Source organism: Scyliorhinus torazame, chromosome 8 (assembly GCF_047496885.1).
Source record: "Scyliorhinus torazame isolate Kashiwa2021f chromosome 8, sScyTor2.1, whole genome shotgun sequence".
NCBI classification, from domain to species: Eukaryota; Metazoa; Chordata; class Chondrichthyes; order Carcharhiniformes; family Scyliorhinidae; genus Scyliorhinus; species Scyliorhinus torazame.
In genome coordinates this window covers 149,794,202-149,815,641 of record NC_092714.1, presented here as the reverse complement: position 1 = coordinate 149,815,641, position 21,440 = coordinate 149,794,202, and the positions used below count along the sequence as shown (strand labels likewise).

General features: G+C 48.2%; 1 protein-coding gene across 2 annotated transcripts; it reads right to left on the bottom strand.

Annotated features, from left to right (window-relative positions):
- Positions 1-5,742: 5,742 nt before the first annotated feature.
- Positions 5,743-12,965, bottom strand: kbtbd7 (kelch repeat and BTB (POZ) domain containing 7). 2 transcript variants are annotated; one of them, XR_011948729.1, is made up of 3 exons: positions 12,504-12,965; positions 7,297-9,719; positions 5,743-6,011 (listed from the first exon to the last, which is right to left on the bottom strand). XR_011948729.1 is itself a non-coding variant. In XM_072514350.1 (2 exons), exons 1-2 carry the CDS (start codon positions 12,933-12,935, stop codon positions 8,232-8,234), a joined length of 1,920 nt encoding a protein of 639 aa, XP_072370451.1. In that variant the 5' UTR covers positions 12,936-12,965; the 3' UTR covers positions 5,743-8,231. The 2 variants fall into 2 exon arrangements, 1 of the variants encoding a protein (XP_072370451.1); XM_072514350.1 differs by having other exon boundaries at positions 5,743-9,719.
- Positions 12,966-21,440: the final 8,475 nt, after the last annotated feature.

Sequence of the window (21,440 nt, the reverse complement as noted above, 5' to 3'; positions counted from 1 at the left end):
CAATTATTCAAATGTTTCCCTCCAAGTTATTTGCTAGAAACTCGAGAATTATTCCAGGAAGGATGTGAAGTACATCTTGCTATTTGGGGTCTGATTAAAGTGGTCCGTTCCTTTAAATTGAAGCCCTGGACAGATTAACTCCCAATTCCTGTTTATCTTCTGCCACCCACTACCCTTTCAGACTATTCCTGGAAAGTTGGATAGTTCTTCCCAATTTAAGGCGAGATGCTGATTTGTATTGCTGTGGAGTTTATTTTACTTAACTGAGCAGCTTATTTATTGCATGCCAGATGGAATACTCTCCCCTTTCCTGAATAAGTGAAGTTTCAACAACAATCAAGAAGCTCAATACCATCCAGAGATTTGCACCCTATCCATAAACAGTCACTTCCTCCACCACCGAGGAACAGTGGCAGCCGTGTGTACCATCTACACGACGCATGGAAGGAACTTAAAAGGCTCCTTTGACAGCATCTTCCAAACCCACTGCTGTTACGACCCCCTGGGTAGTGCGCGGTCAATTCCAGCCCCACTTGACTCAGACTCGCAACACAATTGAAATTGATAAATAATTTTTCGAAAAACACAAGTCTTTGACCCTGAGCTGCCCAATAACTAGTCACCAGGTTTGTAAATTGAAACAATTAATTTTATTAATAACAATAACTATGATTGAATATGCAGCAAATATAACTGGTTAATTTATCTAATTCCTCACCCCCCCCCACACACACGCACACATGGCAGACAAACACGGGGGAAAAGAGGGGCGTAAAAAGTAAGTAAAATGATGAGTCTTTGTTTCAGATGGTGGTCTTCTAGCATACCGTTCTTCAGTCCAGGCTTTCAGTTCAGTTTCTGTTCCCAGTCTAATGGTTTTCACTGTAGATTCATTCAGGTCTCTACCGTTTCAGAAATACAGCAGCTGTACAGCTTTTTTGGAGAAAAACGAGAGAGTAGCTTCTTTCCTCTGCGGGTCCAGGACTCCAACTGTCCTTATTGGTTCTCTGGAAAAAGACATTCCACTAAGGTAGGATCCAATCACTGCCTGTTACCGGGCCGAATACAGCCTTTTGGACAATTCACTATGCACCAGCCAACCATTCAAACTGAGTTTCACCAATCTCTCTGGTGCCGAAAAGTCAGTTCTTCTGTCCGAAGGCTAGCAGTGTTCGCTTTTGTAATTTTTGAATTTCTCATTTCCCCGTTCAACTTAAAGATATATGCTCATTAAGCATCCATGGATCAAAACACCAAAAATAAAGGGGGAAAAGCAAATCAACAGGACATCTAGAGGGACATGGGCAGCAAAATGCACGGGAACATCACCATCTGGGAGTTCCCTTCCAAGTCACTCACCATCCTGACTTGGAACTATATTGTCGTTCCTTCACTGTTGCTGGGTCAAAACCCTGGAATTATCTCCCTAATAGCACTGAGGATGTACCTACACCCCATGGACTGCAGCAGAAGGCAGCTCACCACCACCTTCACAAGAGAAATTAAGCATGGGTGGTAAATGCTGGCCTAGCCAGCGATGCACACATCCCATGAATGAATTTTTAAAAAACATCCATAAATGAGAACCTCGGCAACCAGTCTTGGGAGCTTCTCGGTCTCCTGAAATCTATCCGGAAAAGATTAGCAGCACATTCGATAGATACTCCCCATTCAAGTCATTTACTGATAGCGAACTGCAGAGATCACAGAATAAATCCTTTCCGCAACAGCATCAATTACTTCTGCTGGAGCGTTATTCAATCATTGTTCAGGGAATGCCCTGTTTAATATGTGGATGAATCCTGTGGTTTGAAGACTCAAGATGTAGCTAACAGATAGGTAATCACTCCATCCCAAAACAATACAAGCTTTTCCTTGCATGAAGACGAGGCAGATTGGAGCAAGAAGCAGAAGGTGACACACTTGGCAGGATATCTAGCCAGTGTGAACATATTTACTAGCCTTCATTGTTAGTTCACAGAATCCGAAAATCAATATATATATATATATATATGCTAAAAGGAGTGGGGCCAATTAGGGATCAAAAAGGGAGTTTACACATGGAGGCAGAGGGCATAGCTGAAGTATTAAATAAATACTTTGCCTCTGTCTGTATCAAGGAAGATGTTACTCAAACCATGGTGAAAGAGGAGGTAATTCAGACAGAAGGGTTCAAAATTTATAGGCTGTCTGCACCATAAGACAAAGACATAGGTGTAGAAATAGGCCATTCAACCCTCAGCCCATCGATTCTGCTCCAACATTCAATGAGATCATGACTGATCTGATAATCCTCAACTCCACTTTCCCTTATCCCCATAACCCTTGATTCCCTTCGTGATTAGGAATCTGTGTATCTCAACCTTGAACATACTTAACGACCCAGTCTCTTCAGCCCTCTGCAGTAAAGAATTCCACATTCACTATCCTCAAGACATTCCTCATCCATCTTAAATGGGTGACCCCTTACTCTGAGATTATGCCCTCTGGTCCTAGACTCTCCTACAAGGGGAAGACAACGTCTCAGCATCTCAATTGGAGGAGATGCATGCAAGGTCACAAAAGTGAGAATTGAAATTGTGGAGACACGGACTATAAACTTTTTTAGATGGCAGAGCAGAAGACTGGATAATTGTTCAAAAAAAAAAAAAAAAAAAAAGAAGGAGCCCAGCAACTACAGGCTAGTCAGTTTAACTTCTGCGATGGGAAATCTTAGAGAAACAATAATTCAGGATAAAATTAATCATTGTTTTGAAGAAGTAACAGGCAGGGAGGTTGATTAGAGACCAGGAAGAAATCAGCCATGGAGGAGAAGACTCAAAAGGCTGAATTGCCTTCTTCTGCTCCCAATTCCTACATTCCTATAAGCCTGGCTTCTCGTTCCTTGGAGATGTATTTTCGATCCAGCACCGCACAATGCCTGTCTAACATCAAGAGATCATAGAACATAGAATTTGCAATGCAGAAGGAGGCCATTCGGCACATCGAGTCTGCACCGGCTCTTGGAAAGCGCACCCTACCCAAGGTCCACACCTCCACCCTATCCCAATAACCCAGTAACCCCACTCAACCAACACGAAGGGCAATTTTGGACACGAAGGGCAATTTAGCATGGCCAATCCACCTAACCTGCACATCTTTGGACTGTGGGAGGAAACCGGAGCACCCGGAGGAAACCCACGCACACACAGGGAGAATGTGCAGACTCCGCACAGACAGTGACCCAAGCCGGGAATCGAACCTGGGACCCTGGAGCTGTGAAGCAATTGTGCTGTCCACAATGTTACCGTGCTGCCCTAATGGAGATGGGAGATAAACCAGTAATAAAATCAACAATAAAAATACTTATGAGCTCTTTTATGACTTGTTAAGAGTCCCTGTGTACCGGCAGAGTTTGTAATAAATACTTTACTATCTTTCGAAGACAACAGAAACACATCTTGCGGTGTAGGTCTTTACCCTTTCATTACAGATTCACTAATAGTCTTCAAAGGAAAAAGCAACTGGATCAAAGAAAAAGGCAACTGGATCAAAGGAAAAGGGAACTGGATCAAAGGAAAAGGGAACTGGATAAATGGAAAAGGGAACTGGATAAATGGAAAAGGGAACTGGATAAATGGAAAAGGGAACTGGATCTGTACTTGGGAGAAATACTTTGCAGGGATTTTGCAAAATAAAACAGGAGAGTGGAACTAACAGGATTTAGTCTTAAAAAAAGCCATCAAAGCCAACTGTTTGCCTTCTGCACTGTTACAGTTCTATGAATTGGAACTTTCTGTGAAGACACATTTGAGAACGGCGGCACGCTGGCATAGCTGTTAGCATTGCTGCCTCACAGCACCAGGACCCGGTTTCAAATCTGGCTTTGGCTAACTGTGGTGTTTGCACTTTTCCCCCCCACCTTCGGTGCAAACTCGATGGGCTGAATGGCCTGTACTATAGGGAGTCTATGAAAACTCAGGTCATTATCTACTTCAGCTTTTTCAACCTTAGTTACAGCTTAGGCCTGGTACAGAGATTTTGCAATTAAACGCATATGCTCCTTCGGAGATTATACTGCATCATAGAAAGGCGCTTTATAAATGTAGATTGTAAATTTGCTGGTACAATAGATTAGAAGCACCAGGAAAATAATTCAACTTGCATTTCACAGGTTATTGTTGGCCATTTTCTTGCTGCTGTGACTACATGGATCAAAGACAATTAAACATTGATGTCTTCAAACTAACATAATTAAACTCCATTACGACCGAGATGGGAGGGGTGCTGTCTGTCTAGCTCCACTACTCCACAGGTCACAAGATATATTTAAAGGATTTCTCCAGCGAGTTCCATGGCCAAATATGTGTTTTCTCTATGAATCTCAGAATGACCACTCGATGCCCAGATTTCTTCAATAAACACCATTATTAGTTTATTATAAAACCAGACTAGTCAAGTAGAAGGAAAAGCTCGTTAATGTACAGAATGAAATATAATAATTACTCTAAATACTCATGCACACCAAGGTTAAAAGTCAATGGTTCAAGGGATAAGGAGAGACGATAAGAGTCCTTGAAATGGTGTCTGGGTTATACAATTGGAATAGCAACCCCTTATGACATTTTGCGAAACAATCATTGATTCTTGCACTACTTTCGAGGCGGACTTAGATTTCAGAATTTAGAGCGACTTCAGAGCAACTTTCATTCACTTATGACTGGGTCAGGAGTTTCATGAGCAGTTGTCTTCTTTACCCAAGAACTTGATCCTTCTTATTTTTTTCCCTAAAAAGCAAAACCACCCTGCCAGCTTTTAAAACAGTTTTCTCGGCACGTTATCATTTCCTCAAAGCCATAAACTATGTGACGTGTAAACCTCCACCAGGATCAGCTTCTTGAAAACTGCTTAATTACCTTTTCTTGTAAAATGTTATCTTGTCAAGGAACAGCAGCAACCAGAGTCCTCACATTGACCTTTTAAGGGACAGTGTCTTTTAAAAAACACATTCTTCCAGAATGTTCTTGGTTCTTGAAGATGAACCATTTTATGTGACTAAGGTGTGTATGACAAACTCAGCAACTTAAATTTTTTTTAAAAATAATCCCTCAAAGACAAAATTTATCAGATTGTGCCAAATCTCACCTCCCCACATGGTGGCTGGCTGCCACACCATGCATTTTAAACAAATGCAATAGCTTTGGAATCAGCTCATGGTCAAGTCGATTTCATTTTTGAACCTCCATGTCCACATTTCAGACAGTTTGAAAGGTAGTGCAACACTTTCATTAACTCAGATAATTATACAATGGACACATTTGAATCGCATTAATGCTTGTAAACAAACCAACTGGATTACACAACAATGCTCATTTAAAATTGGCACAATTTGACACTAAGATTATCACAAGTAACAAATTTCTCAATTCTTCGAGACAGGCACAAAAGATAGTCTTTATTAAAAGCTATGATAGTATTACAGATAAACAAAAAACGGACTATGGGTTTTGAGCTAGCTGACTATCACGTAACAAGCCATTTTACAAAATAGGAAATGGTGCACCATGCCTTGGAAAACCTTTGCGCCTGGAACTGCTATTGTTCCACTGCTATTGGAACTGGAATACTATTGATGCGTATTTGCATTCAGGTTTTTAAACCACTCTTTGAAAGCCAGGAGAGATAGTGAGGATTTTGTAAACCAAACTATATCTTTTGAACCTTGGAGCGAGGGAGGCCAGTTTCAGAAAAAACACCTTTAAATTAGTTCACAAAGTTTAGTTTATTTACTAGTTAATGGAAGTTAAAACACTTTCTTTTAAATCAAATTACACCAAACACTGACAGGTAGGAACAAGAGCACAGAAAGATGTCCCTCAGGATAACTCCAGTTTGTTTGTACTTTCCAAGTAAATGGACAGAAAATACTTTAAAACATACCCCAATGTTCGATTCTTCTGTTGAAAAATGTTACGTTGGCGAAGATGAGGGTTCAATTCAATGCTTCCCTTTGCCTACTGCAGCTTACGTTACTGTAGGTTAAGTTACTTATGTAAGCAGTAAATAAAAATAGGCATCTAAAAAATTAAAACATTTAAAATGTCCATTTGAAACAGCATATATTCCAGTTATCCAACTTTGAAGGGACAACAAATGACATTGATTGAACAGGTCACCTGTTTAAATGACTGGGTGATTCATTTGTTTTAAACCAACTGTATGGACTTAGAAAGCCATCTCTGGTTTCAATCACACACAATTTCTGACGCTCTTTCAATGTTACGGAATAAAGTGACTAAAGAAGCCATTTGGTGATCGGCCTCTGGCACAATGTCACCACGGGAGCTAATAGAAGAGGAAGGGGAGGTGGTGGTGTAAAGGTATTGTCTCTAGACTAGTAATCCAGAGACCCAGGATAATAATCTGGGGACCTGGGTTCGAATCCCACCATGGCAGGTGATAGAATTTTAACTCAATAAAATATCTGGAATTAAGAAGACTAATGATGACCATGAAACCATTGTCAATTGTTGTAAAAAGCCACCTGGTTCCTTTGGGGAAGGAAATCTGCCATCCTTACCTGGTCTGGCCTACATGTGACTCCAGACCACAATTGCGATCCTTTTAGCTTGATGGGCTAAAGATATTTATTCTAGTCTGCCTTCATCAGTTTCAGAAACTTTTAAAATGGTCGGAGGTTATCACACATGAAAAGCTTCAAGAAGGAACAATATTCAGCCACTAACCCCTCCAAATACAGTCAGTTCACCAGATCATGTCTGATCTCTACCTCATCTTTGTACCCTAACCCTCTTCCTCCTTCAGATACCATGGCCCTAAGAGGGGCATTGGCGACCATGGGCTTCCATTGGATTGGTCCATGATTATGTTTGACAAAGTACTGCAGTGGTTTGCCGTTGCCTCCTTCAATCTGGCTGACCAGAAATCTTTCCTGGTCTTACCGTCTGCCATCAGGCATATTGGAAGGATGTACAGACTGATAATCAACCTGTTTGGCCGTGTTATGACCACACCTTCAGTGGCCAACAAATCCTGGGGTGGCAGCTTCTGGGTCAGAGGTAGGGATGCTAGCCACCACACCACAAAAGCTCCAACCCTCAAATATCTTTACCTGACCAAAGAAAAATCAACAAAGAGGAGGCTGAAGCAGACAGTGTGTTCAGGATATACATTGCATAGGACCATGCAGAGCTGTGGGAGGCAGCACAAGCAGTGGGATTAGTTCTGAAGGGCCCTTATGGAAAATACCAGCAATGATACTTCTACTCTTACACATATTTCCTTATAGATCGTTACCTGTGATGCTGTACTTTATGCAGTTAGGTTGACGAGAAACCGCAGCATTCTCACTGGTCATCATTGATATGGTTACTTGCAGTAAAACAGAACAAACGGATTAGAAGTTTATACAAATGCACACAAAAGACTTTCAACAGTGTGATTGATTTCCCAAGCATTACCACAAGTTCTTAAAACAGCCAGCAAAATGGAAGAATTCCCATGGGGTATAATTGGATTATACCAGGAAATATGAAACACGCCCACTTAACCCTCTTGCATTTTGAAACAGCACAAATCCACAAGTTACTCAAACCTCATTAAAAAGGTGGCAGGATTAAACTCTGGGCTCGTTCTTGAAAGTAGAGTGTTCCCCCTTCAATAAACTCGAGCCTGTCCCTCCTGAAGCTTGTACAAACCCAATGTCGCTGTGCCTATTCAGAAACGGGTACATTACATTTTTTGAAGGGATGGACAATAAATGCTGGCCTAGCCAGCGAAAACAGCAGGCCATGAATTCAGCAGCAGCCAAACTGCAAGACATCTTCAGAGTGCTTTTATTGTACAAGGTTTTGGAGATTCCATGAAGTATACACAGGTGTGCAGTACAACAGCAAAAAGAGACTTAATGCTCAGATCTCCATCATTCCGAAGGGGAATTGTGAATCTAGTTAAACTACCTTTTCATTTCTTAAAAAAAAAAGTGGGGTTACTTGGAATAGGATAAAACAAAGAGCAAAACAAATTCATGGCACATCTGCCAATAAGGGAAAAAAATAATCATTTCAATGCAATTTTTATTCTTTCAGTTCCTCCAAAGACACTTTAAACATGTACCGCAAAATATAACTTATTTGTCCAAAAACTACCATATCTGCAACAATCAGAAAAAATACTAGTTATTTTTACGATTTTGGATTTGTCTCATTAATGACTGTTTAAAATGGAGCCAGTTAGTTCCCAATCTGGCCATTGATGTGAGGCGCTCTGTTGTCGGGCAGGATCAAGTGACCATTCCGCTGTATTCGTTCAACTCTCAGTCCTTCTGGTGGCTGCCAATCGTCATCTGAAAACGAGCTAGAGCTCCCTGACTCTGAGTCAATGTCACTTGAGCCTTCAAAATCCCAATCTGCACTCGACTCACTGCGGACATCATCCTCCTCACTGATAAAACTCTGGCCCGGCTCCAAACAAGAAGGATACAACCGTGCCGAAAGGCATATGAAGTCACTGTCGTAGTGCAGCAATCCCAACATTGTACCAATGTTGACCCACTGATCGCCGCCTGCATCATACTGATGAACGGTCACCCTATTTTTCTTCCACTGTGGAACGGTGGTGGTTATGAGAAGCAGTTTGTTCCCATGACTAACGATTTGAAAATTATGGATATAGGCATCGATCGGGACATCATTAATCCTTCGCCACTCACCCTTCGAAGGGTTGTAAACCTTTATGACGGGAATGTCACAAATGCAATAGATTTCGTCGTTGAAGACGCACGCTTCCTGGAACTCACTCCGTTTTAAAGAGGCACAGTTCAGCCACTGATTCCTCTCTGGCACGTAACACAGCATCCTCTTATTATTAACAGCGTATAAGCAATCTCCCACTGTAATCAGCTCAAATAAATGCAACGCATGAGGCAGAGGCGTCACAAAAATCCACTGGTTTCTCTGAATACTGTAACACTCAACCTCCTTAATTTTCAGGCCTGTAGATGGATCTCGACCACCCAGAATGTAAATATATCCATTCAGATAGGCAACATCCATCCCCTCTCTCGCCAGCAGCCGCTCGGCAAGTTGTTGCCAACTGTTTCGAACTGCATTAAATACCCAAAGCTGTTTGGTTGGCTGTGTTGCCAAGAACACATCATTATCTGGCGAAACACAGACGGCAAGGGAACTGATGGACTTGGTAAGAGCAGGACTAGTCAAGGGGGAAGTCATTGTATAAATGTCACCAGTGTATGGGTCGTAACAGAGGAAAGGTTCCTTTCGATGGCCAAAGAATATAACCATTTCCTTTGCAGTAAACCCAATCCTCTTTGAAGTGTTTTGCAGAGGTGCAGGCACACCTTGGAATGTAGAAAGATCATCTACAATGGAGCCCAGAGGCTTGTTTTTGACCATGGGCTGAGATTTTAGAGCATCGATGTACATTCGGTCCTTCTCAGTGAAATGATGCCAGCGGACACACTTCAGTACATCCAGGGCATGTACAGCTCGCTCGACGACATTTGCTTTAATCCACTGAATTGCAACCATGCACACCTTCCTCTCACTGTCAACATCCAATGTGTCCAGCTTCAGGATTTCTTTCATCTGCTCAGGTGACAGCTCGCACAATTCCTCGGTTCTGCACAGATGTTGCAGGTTGCGTGCGATGAAAGCAAGCGCCTTCTCTTTCAGCTCCATATTGTCAAAGGCATCTGCAAACTAATGCACAGTTACAGAGTTGATGAGCATTTCTGCAGGGAAACCTGACATATGGACAGTTTTACAATTTGAACCGATAACACATGAACAAGGAGGAGTAGGCCATTCAGCCCCTCGAGCCTGCTCCGTCATTTAATACAATCGTGGCTGAACTGAGTAACCTCAAATCTGCATCCCACTCACCCCCTTACGGACCAAGAATCTATGCACTTCTGCCTTTAAAATATTCTGCTTCCATCATCTTGAGGTTCAAAGATTCGCGACCCACAAAGAAAATATTTCACCTAGTCTGTTTTAAATGAACGACACCTTATTTTTAAACAATGACCCCTAGTTCTAGATTCTCCCACAAGAGGAAAAATCCTCTCCACATCCACCCTGTCAAGGCCCAGATCTTGTATGTTTCAATCAAGTCACCTCTTACTCTTCTAAACTCCAATAGATGCACACCTAACCTGTCCAACCTTTCCTCACCCATCCATTCCAGGTATTAGTCTGGTCAACCTTCTCTGAACTGCTTCCAACACATTTACATCCTTCCTGAAATAAGTAGATCAATACTGTACACAATATTCCAGATGTGGTCTCACCAATACCCTGTAATACTGAAGCATAACTTCTCTACTCTTGTATTTAATTCCTCTCACAATGAGCAATAACATTCTATTGGCTTTCCTAATTACTTGCAGTACCGGGATACTAGCCTTTTGTGATGCATGCACTAGGAATTCCTGAAAATTTAAGACCAATGCATCAACTTTCTCAATAGACACTTACATTTAAGACCCTAGGATGAAGTCCATTAGGACCTAGGCTCTTTTCAGCCCACAGCTCCAACTATTTGGGGAGCAGAGACCATAATCGGGTTTCTGAAGTTAAATATAAATAAAGTATTCACATACAATTTAGAAGTAATGGTATCAATTAAGCCCACAACAACAACACCTCCACTTTGTTGCAATCTCTCCGAGCTCCCATCTTTCACTCTGGCTGCACCAATTCTCTTCCCCCTCACCCCATTGCGCTCCTCCTCTGCCCACTCACCACATGGCCCCCATCTCTCGCCCACCCCCATTCGCCCCTCCTCTTGCCCACCCCCATTTGCCCCTCCTCTTGCCCACCCCCATTCGCCCCTCCTCTTGCCCACCCCCATTCGCCCCTCCTCTTGCCCACCCCCATTTGCCCCTCCTCTTGCTCACCACTTTCCCCCTTCCTCTTGCCCACCCCATTCTGCTTACCCACCCCCAACCATTCCACCCTCCTGCAAATCCCCTCCTCTTGCTCACCCCCATTCCTCCCTCCTCTTGCCCACCCCCATTCCCCCCTCCTCTTGCCTACCCCATTCCTCCCTCCTCTTGCCCACCTCCATTCCCCCCTCCTCTTGCCCACCCCCATTCCCCCCTCCTCTTGCCCACCCCATTCCTCCCTCCTCTTGCCCACCCCATTCCCCCCTCCTCTTGCCCACCCCCATTCCCCCCTCCTCTTGCCCACCCCCATTCCCCCCCTCCTCTTGCCCACCCCCATTCCCCCCCTCCTCTTGCCCACCCCCATTCCCCCCTCCTCTTGCCCACCCCCATTCCCCCCCTCCTCTTGCCCACCCCCATTCCCCCCCTCCTCTTGCCCACCCCCATTCCCCCCTCCTCTTGCCCACCCCCATTCCCCCCCTCCTCTTGCCCACCCCCATTCCCCCCTCCTCTTGCCCACCCCCATTCCCCCCCTCCTCTTGCCCACCCCCATTCCCCCCTCCTCTTGCCCACCCCCATTCCCCCCCCTCCCCTTGCCCACCCCCATTCCCCCCCTCCCCTTGCCCACCCCCATTCCCCCCCCCTCCTCTTGCCCACCCCCATTCCCCCCCCCTCCTCTTGCCCACCCCCTCCTCTTGCCCACCCCCATTCCCCCCCTCCTCTTGCCCACCCCCATTCCCCCCCCTCCTCTTGCCCACCCCCATTCCCCCCCCTCCTCTTGCCCACCCCCATTCCCCCCCTCCTCTTGCCCACCCCCATTCCCCCCCTCCTCTTGCCCACCCCCATTCCCCCCCTCCTCTTGCCCACCCCCATTCCCCCCCCTCCTCTTGCCCACCCCATCCCCCCCCCTCCTCTTGCCCACCCCCATTCCCCCCCCTCCTCTTGCCCACCCCCATTCCCCCCCCTCCTCTTGCCCACCCCCATTCCCCCCCCTCCATTTGCCCACCCCCATTCCCCCCCTCCTCTTGCCCACCCCCATTCCCCCCCCTCCTCTTGCCCACCCCCATTCCCCCCCTCCTCTTGCCCACCCCCATTCCCCCCCTCCTCTTGCCCACCCCCATTCCCCCCCTCCTCTTGCCCACCCCCATTCCCCCCCTCCTCTTGCCCACCCCCTCCTCTTGCCCACCCCCATTCCCCCCCTCCTCTTGCCCACCCCCATTCCCCCCCCTCCTCTTGCCCACCCCCATTCCCCCCTCCTCTTGCCCACCCCCATTCCCCCCTCCTCTTGCCCACCCCCATTCCCCCCCATCTCTTGCCCACCCCCATTCCTCCCCCCTCCTCTTGCCCACCCCCATTCCCCCCCCTCTTGCCCACCCCCCTCTTGCCCACCTACATTCCCCCCCCCCCCCGCCTCTTGCCCACCTACATTCCCCCCCCCGCCTCTTGCCCACCTACATTCCCCCCTCTTCTTGCCCACCCCCCATTCTCCCCCCCCCCCTCCTCCTCCTCCTCTCTATTCCCTGCTCCCACCAATTCCTTCCTCCCACATCCTCTCCCCCCCACCCCCCTCCCCAATCCCTATCCAATCTCCCTCCCTCACCTTGAAGATGCCGGTGCAGTTGTACAGATCCAGTCTCCGGGCCATGAAGGCGGCACACGCCTGCCGAACATACTCGAGCTGCAGCATATTGGCGGCGACATAGAGTTTCTGGACGCTGGCCTCGGAGACGGTGACCCGGCCGGTGTAACAGTAATCAATGATCAGAGCCATGGAGTCTGAGTCCACCTCATGGATGGTGATTCGCTGCTGTTTACTCTCGAACAGGCCGCCAGTGAACATACTCCTGAAATAGGGGCTGGCAGCAGCCAGGACATTGCGGTTACACAGGAAGCGGCTGCCGCTCTCCACCTCCAGGGTCACATCCACCAGCAGCCGGGCATCGTAGAAGGATTTGAGCTCCCGGAGTAAGGCCCGGGCGTGGGCCGCGTCCTCCAGTAACTCAGGACCCGACAGGCCGCTCACAGCCGCCATCTTACCCCGGCCGCCTCCCCCAAAAACACGCTCATCACCCGACCGCCATTCTCATTGGCTGGGAGACCCCGCCCACCAGCATATCCGCTATTTTCATTGGCCAATAGCCCTGGCAGCTTACCTACCTCCACATACACCATTCTGATTGGCTGATATCCCGGAGGTAATCCCGCCTCTTTCCATGCCCGCAATCCTCATTGGTTGATATCCCGAGGAACCCCGCCCCCGTCCAAAGCGCCCATTGCCATTGGCTGACCGCCCGGCAAAACCCCCCCCACAGCAAGCCAGCCATTTTGATTGGCTGACCGCCAGGGCCAATCCCGCCCTCTTGGAATTCTACCATTCTAATTGGCTGACATCGCGAGACAAACCCCGCCTTCCCTCAAATCCGCCACTGTCATTGGCTCACCGTTCCTCACGGCGACCGGCCTCAGTGCCGCTGAGCCAATCAACCTGACCGGATGTGCCCAGCGCGGTCTCCTATTGGATCCTCTGAGTGTCTATGAGGGACGCCCGTCACCCGGGCCCCGCCCATAGGGAGCTCTGGCGCGCCGTCTGCTGGCAGCCGGGGGAATAAGGAGAACATTCTGGAAAGGGTCAGCAGGCCAGAGAAAAGGCGGGGCGGGGGGGGGGGAGGAGGTGGAATGTTTCAGGTCCATAACCTGCCATCAAAACTGGGATGTGGAGATGCCGGCATTGGACTGGGGTGAGCACAGTAAGAAGTCTTACAACACCAGGTTAAAGTCCAACATCGAAACAAACCTGCTGGACTTTAACCTGGTGTTGTAAGACTTCTTACTGTGATCAAAACTGGGAATAGTGAGAAGTGAAAAAGATCAGGAGGGAAAATGCTTGATAAGGTGGGAGAGAAATAGGTGGTGATGCCGATCGAGCCAAGAGCGAGTGGCAGTGGGTCAAGAAAATAAACCAACAATGTGGCTCGAAAAGGTGTGAATGGCAGGACGATGAAGGTCTGCCACCTGAAAGAAAAAAGAGTAAAACAGATCAATAGCGAAATAGAGACCGGAAACAAAATGAGGGCAGACATCACAACGTGAAATCAGAAATTGTTGGTGAAAGACCAGACGGAAAAATTAAGGCCCTCTTACTCCAGTTCATGTTTGTGTTTCACCAGAGCCAAGAGGTCACGGTGGGATCAAGGTGGTCAACTAAAACGGCAGGCCGCCGGGGAGAGGGTGACACTTACGGACTGAGTGACCATTGCCCCGCAAAATGGTCACTCAATCCATGTCTAATCTCTCCAATGTAGTGGGGATCACGTTGCGAGCAAGGGATGCAGACTAGGTAGAAAGACACATAACTCACATCAGACACATAATTCGCTCTTCCACATAGAAAGGAGTGTTTGAAGAGGGAGGAGGTTAGGAGGCATGTGTTACAACTCCTGCACCTGTGGGTAGCTGCCGTGCAGAGGAGACGGGGTGTTTTGGGGGCAAGGGGGGAGAAGTGAGGAGTGTAGCAGGGTTACAGAGAGAATGCCAAAATGGTTTGGGAAAATATGATGGCATCACACTGAACGGAGGCAGTAGAAATAACAGAATGATCTGGTGATGACCAAGGGTAGCATATCTGGGAGGGAGCGGAAGGAGTGAGGCCAGAAATGCATGAAATGGGCAGGACATTTTTGAGGCCTCTGGCAACCACAGTGGGAGGAGGGGGTGTGCGTGGGGGAGGCATGGGACCCTTGATTTAGGAAAAAGGAAGACTGCTCAGAAACATGGTGTGGAAGGTTGCATCATGTGAACAGATGCAAAGGAGGTGGAGAAACTGGGAGAATGGAATTGAGCTTTTACAGGAAGCAGGTTGTGTAGAAGTATAGTGGAGTTACCTGTGGGAGTCAGTGGCCCTATAATGAATCTTGATTTAGGGCCTAGCCCCAGAAATGGAGACCGAAGTCAAGGAAGGGAAGAGTTGGGGATAAACATGTGAAACTGAGGGAAGAGTGGAAATTGCAAACAAGGTTGACAATATTTTCCTGTTCACGGCAGGAGCAGGAAACAACACAGAAATAGTAATTAACATACTATTCTGGGAGAGAAAAAGAAGTGTGGGAGAGACCTGAGTAGGACTGGAACAAGGAATGTTCCAACATAACCTTCAAAAGGGCAGGCATAGCTAGGACCCACACGGGTACCCATAGCAACACCTTTTATTTGGAGGAAGTAAGTTGTTATGACTGGCCCCCTGGCAATTTAATAAGGTTACAGGGAGCCCACACCGAGTAAAGCAAAGAAACTGGTCCGTGAGGATTTGATGATTGATCACCTAGATTTGGGTGTATAGGGCGCAGTTTCAAAATTTGCTGATGTCCAAAATCTTAGAAATAATTAAAACAATGAGAAGGATATTGATAACACTTCAGGAGGACAGCCTGTAGGAATGGACGGACACAGAGCAGATGAAATTGATCACATTTTGGCAGGAAGAATAAGGACAGACAGTAAAAGTGAAATGGGTGTATATGTGCAACAACAACAATCTATCCCTCAATGCCAGCAAAACTAAAGAGCTGGTCATTGACTTCCGGAAGCAAAGTACTGTCCCTGTCTGGATCAACGGTGCCGAGGTGGAGATGGTTGACAGCTTCAAATTTCTAGGTGTGCACATCACCAAAAATCTGGTCCATCCACATCGACGTTACCACCAAGAAAGCACAACAGCGCCTACACTTCCTCAGGAAACTAAGGAAATTCGGCATGTCCACACACTGACTCTTACCAACTTTTACAGGTGTACCATAGAAAGTATCCTATCTGGCTGAATCACAGCCTGGTATGGCAACTGCTCGGCCCAAGACCGCAAGAAACATCAGAGAGTCGTGATCACCACCCAGTCCATCACAAACCTGCTCCCATCCATTGACTCCATCTACACCTCCCGCTGCCTGGGGAAAGCGGGCAGCATAATCAAAGACCCCTCCCACCTGGCTTTCTCTTCCAACTTCTTCCATCGGGCAGGAGATACAAAAATCTGAGAACACGCACGCCGCTGTTACCAGACTCCTAAACGACCCTCTTATGGACTGACCTCATTAACACTACACTCCTGTATGCTCCACCCGATGCCGGTGTCTAGGTATTTACATCATGTACCTTGTGTTAATAATAATAATATTGCCCTATTATGTATTTTTTCTTTTCAAATACTAAATGATCTGTTTGAGCTGCACGCAGAAAAATACTTTTCACTGTATCTCGGTACACATGACAATAAACAAATCCAATCCAAATCATTGAAAGTGGCTGGACCGTTTGAGAGTGGTTGATAAAACATATGGGGTCTTGGGCTTTATAATTAGGGTACAGAGCACTAGCACACCAGTTTGGCCTCAACTGGAGTATTGTCACTGTCGTGTTGGGTGTTCCGATATACAAACGAACCAACACGGTTGTAGATGGTACAACTCTGTTTTATTATTCTGGATAATAACAACTGTTAACCTCTGGCTGTTGTTCGTACTTCACCAGTTAACCTGTGGACCCAGCCCTAGCACTATCTTAGAGAGGCACTCAGCACATGGTGTATGTCTGAGTGGCACGCTGTGAGCTCTGAGCTATCTCCTGGTGGAATGAGCGGGAACTGTGGTGTTCCCTGTTTTATAGTGCGCGTGCTCTCACTGGTGATTGGCTGTGATGTTGTGTGTGTGTGTTGATTGGTCCGTCGATCTGTCCATCAGTGTGTATGTGTGTTTGCACCATGATGTGTTAATATGGATATCATGACAACCCCCCTTTTCACAAGAATATGTGCCTATATGGTAATAAATATTGGTGTGTACTGAGTGCAGCTGAATATGTGTGTGCAATATTTACAACATGTACATGAGGCTAAACGATATACATAGGAAGGTGTCAGGTGCAACAGAGCAATGAGGTTGTACCACAAGCAAAACAAGTGCAATCATCAAATATCGAAAACAAACTCCTGGAACGACAAAAAGAGAAACACATTAACATTGTTGGACAACAATTCAGTGAGTCCAATGTGCAAACAGGCTCATAAGTCCAGCCTAGTAGATGGGTGACAAATTTGGTTTGACCGCCTCAAGGGTGGGTCAGGATCCACCGGCTGAGGAATGGGCCTGGCCACGGGCGATAGAGGAATAGGCAGAGTGGCAGGAAGCTCCACGAAGTCGACATCAGGAACAACAGGAGGGCGTGGCACCGGTGCATGATCACGTGGTGAGTGTGGAAGCAGCCGAAGAGCCCGCCGATTACGCCGGCGAATGGAGCCATCAGGCATGCAAACCAGGAACGAGCGGTGAGCCACGCGGCGGAGAACCTCGGCAGTTGCCGACCAGCCACCCTCTGGTAGGAGTATGCGGACGTTGTCTCCAGGCGCCAGGGCAGGAAGATCAGTTGCCCGAGTGTCATGTGCCACCTTCTGCTGAGCACGCTGCTGTCGCATCCTTTGCAGTACTGGAGCATGGTCGGGTTTAGGAACATGAATGGACGGCACAGTGGTCCTGAGGGCACGACCCATCAACAGCTGGGTTGGTGAGAGGCCTGTGGACAGTGGGGCCAAGCAATAGGCCAGCAGGGCTAAACAGAAGTCAGATCCGGCATCAGCAGCCTTGCAGAGGAGCCACTTCATGATATGGACACCCTTTTCCGCCTTGCCATTTGACTGGGGATGCAGAGGGCTGGACGTCACGTGTGTGAAGCCATATGAAGCGGCAAAAGAAGACCATTCTTGGCTCGCAAAACAGGGCCCATTGTCCGACGTGACGATAAGCGGAATGCCATAGCGAACGAAGGTTTCTTTATATGCTCTGATTACAGCTGGTGATGTCAAGTCGTGCAGGCGTATGACCTCCGGATAATTGGAAAAATAGTCAATTATGATGATGTAGTCCCTGCCGAGCGCATTGGATTGGATTGGATTTGTTTATTGTCACGTGTACCGAGGTACAGTGAAAAGTATTTTTCTGCGAGCAGCTCAACAGATCATTAAGTACATGAGAAGAAAAGGGAATAAAAGAAAATACATAATAGGGCAACACAACATATACAATGTAACTACATAAGCACTGGTTCGGATGAAGCATACAGGGTGTAGTGTTCATGAAATCAGTCGATAAGAGGGTCATTTAGGAGTCTGGTGACAGTGGGGAAGAAGCTGTTTTTGAGTCTGTTCGTGCATATTCTCAGACTTCTGTATCTCCTGCCCGATGGAAGAAGTTGGAAGAGTGAGTAAGCCGGGTGGGAGGGATCTTTGATTATACTGCCCGCTTTCCCCAGGCAGCGGGAGGTGTAGATGGAATCAATGGATGGGAGGCAGGTTCGTGTGATGGACTGGGCGGTGTTCACGACTCTCTGAAGTGTCCTGCGGTCCTGGGCTGAGCAGTTGTCATACCAGGCTGTGATGCAGCCTGATAGGATGAAAAAGGTCCACACACACCTTTGCCCAGGGGGACATTACCAACTCATGGGGCTGAAGCGTCTCAGGGGGTTGCGCCGGCTGAAACCTTTGGCAGGTGGGGCAGTTGAGCACCATGTTGGCGATGTCGTCGCTGATGCCCGGCCAGTACACAGCTTCTCGGGCCCTCCGCCTGCACTTCTCAACCCCGAGATGGCCTTCGTGCAATTGTTCGAGGACCAGCCTGTGCATTCTGTGTGGGATCACAATCCGGTCCAACTTTAGGAGGACACCATCAATGACGGCCAAGTTGTCCCGGACATTGTAGAATTGTGGGCACTGTCCTTGAGCCACCCTTCCGTCATGTGGCGCATCACACGTTGTAGAAGGGGGCCAGCCGCAGTCTCACGGCGAATATGGGCCAGACTTGCATCAGTAGCTGGCAGATTGGCCGATGTGAAGGCCACATGCGCTTCGACCTGACACATGAACCCCTCCGATTTGGGCGGTGTGCTCACTGCTCTGGAAAGGGCATCCGCGATGATGAGGTCCTTTCCCGGGGTGTAGGCCAGTTGGAAGTCGTACCTCCGTAGCTTGAGCAGAATGCGCTGGAGGCGAGGTGTCATCTCATTGAGGTCCTTTTGTATGATGCTGACCAGGGGGCGATGGTCGGTTTCCACGGTGAACTGAGGGAGACCATACACGTAGTCGTGGAATTTATCTGTGCCGGTTAACAAACCCAGGCACTCCTTCTCAATCTGCGCATTGCGCTGTTCTGTGGGGGTCATGGCCCGCGAGGCATAGGCGACCGGGGCCCATGATGCAGTGTCGTCCCGTTGCAGGAGAACCGCCCCAATGCCGGACTGGCTGGCATCAGTCGAGATCTTTGTATCTCGAGTAGTGTCGAAGAACGCCAATACTGGGGCGGTGGTGAGCTTGATCTTGAGCTCCTCCCATTCCTTCTGGTGTGTGGGCAGCCACTGGAACTCCGTAGTCTTCTTCACCAGGTGGCGAAGAGCCGTTGTGTGGGAGGCAAGGTTGGGAATAAACTTCCCCAGGAAGTTGACCATCCCGAGAAAGCGTAGCACTGCCTTCTTGTCTGCCGGTGCGGCATGGCTGCAATAGCTGTCACTTTGTCTGCATCCGGAAGCACCCCTGACCGGGATATGTGGTCCCCCAGAAACTTGAGCTCAGTTTGGCCAAAAGAAACACTTGGCTCAGTTGAGGCGCAGGCCGTATTCTCGTATCCGAGCAAAGATGCACTGGAGACGACTGATGTGCTCCTGTGGTGTGGTGGACCAGATGATGACGTCGTCAACATAGACGCGCACCCCTTCGATGCCCTCCATCATCTGTTCCATGATTCGATGAAACACCTCGGATGCCGAGATGATGCCAAACGGCATCCTATTGTAGCAGTACCTGCCAAAAGGAGTGTTGAAAGTACACAGCTTCCTGCTGGACTGATCCAGCTGAATCTGCCAAAAACCCTTTGAGGCATCAAGCTTGGTAAAAATTTTAGCCCGGGCCATTTCGCTCGTGATCTCTTCCCGTTTGGGTATGGGGTAGTGTTCCCTCATGATGTTATTGTTCAGGTCTTTTGGGTCGATGCAGATCTGGAGTTCGCCAGAGAGCTTTTTAACGCACACCATGGAGCTGACCCATGGTGTTGGCTCCGTGACCCGGGAAAGCACTCCTTGGTCCTGGGGATCCTGCAGCTGCTGCTTGAGGCGGTCCTTGAGTGGTGCTGGGACTCTACGAGGTGCGTGAATGACCGGGGTGGCGTCCGGTTTGAGCCGTATTCTGTAAGTGTAGGGCAGTGTGCCCATGCCCTCGAAACCCTCCTGGTTGTGGGCGAGGAGCCAATGGAACTGTGCCCTAAAGTCTGCATCCGGGAAATCGGACGTGCCTTCTGGAGACAGAGTGTGTACCCGCTGAACGAGGTGGAGGATCTTGCACGCCTGTGCACCTAGCAGGGAGTCCTTCGATGATCCAACTATCTCAAAAGACAGTGTGGCTGTGTATGCATTGTGTGTAACCTCGAGCTGGCAGGACCCCATGGCCGGGATAACATTACCGTTGTAATCGACCAACTGACAGCGGGATGGCCGAATCAGTGGTTTGACCTTCAAGGCGTAGAAGGCTGACCATGCAATAAGGTTGGCGGAGGCACCAGTGTCTAAACGGAATGTGATTGGTGATCGGTTGACCCCCCCCCCCCCCCCGTAACGAAGAAAAGAAAGAGAACTCGTGTGGCAAGACATGAACATGGCAAGTCAATAAGATACAGAACTTTGTACATTGGATTCTTCCCGTACATGTCAGTTTCCGGATCATTCATGTGTTTTCTTGCTCAAATGCCCCCCAAAGGAATCCCCCCCCCTCCCCCCCCCCCTCCACGAATGATGTCCCCCCCCCTCCCCCCCCCCCCCGTGGGTTGCTGTTGCTGCTGTCCGACCTTCCTCTAACGCTCCGCGAGATGGTCTAGGAACGGTTGCCACCGCCTGTAGAACCCCTGCGCAGACCCTCTCAAAGCAAACTTAATCCTCTACAACTTTATGAACCCAGCCATATCATTTATCCAGGCCTCCAGGCTGGGGGGCTTCGCCTCCTTCCACATTAGCAAGATCCTTCGCCGGGCTACTAGGGACGCAAAGGCCAGAATGCTGGCCTCTTTCGCCTCCTGCACTCCCGGCTCGTCCGCTACTCCAAATAGTGCTAGCCCCCAGCTTGGCTTGACCCAGACTTTCACCACCATAGATACTGTTCCCGCAACTCCCCTCCAGAACCCCTCCAGTGCCGGGCATGACCAAAACATATGGACATGGTTCGCCGGACTTCCTGAGCACCTCCCACATCTGTCCTCCACCCCAAAGAACCTACTCAGCCTCGCCCCCGTCATATGCGCTCTCTGAACCACCTTAAATTGTATCAGGCTAAGCCTGGCACACGAGGAAGAGGAATTAACCCTACTTAGGGCATCAGCCCATAGCCCCTCCTCAATCTCCTCCCCCAACTCCTCCTCCCATTTACCCTTCAGCTCCTCTACCAAAGCCTCCCCCTCTTCTTTCATCTCCTGGTATATCACCGACACCTTGCCCTCTCCAACCCATACGCCCGAAATCA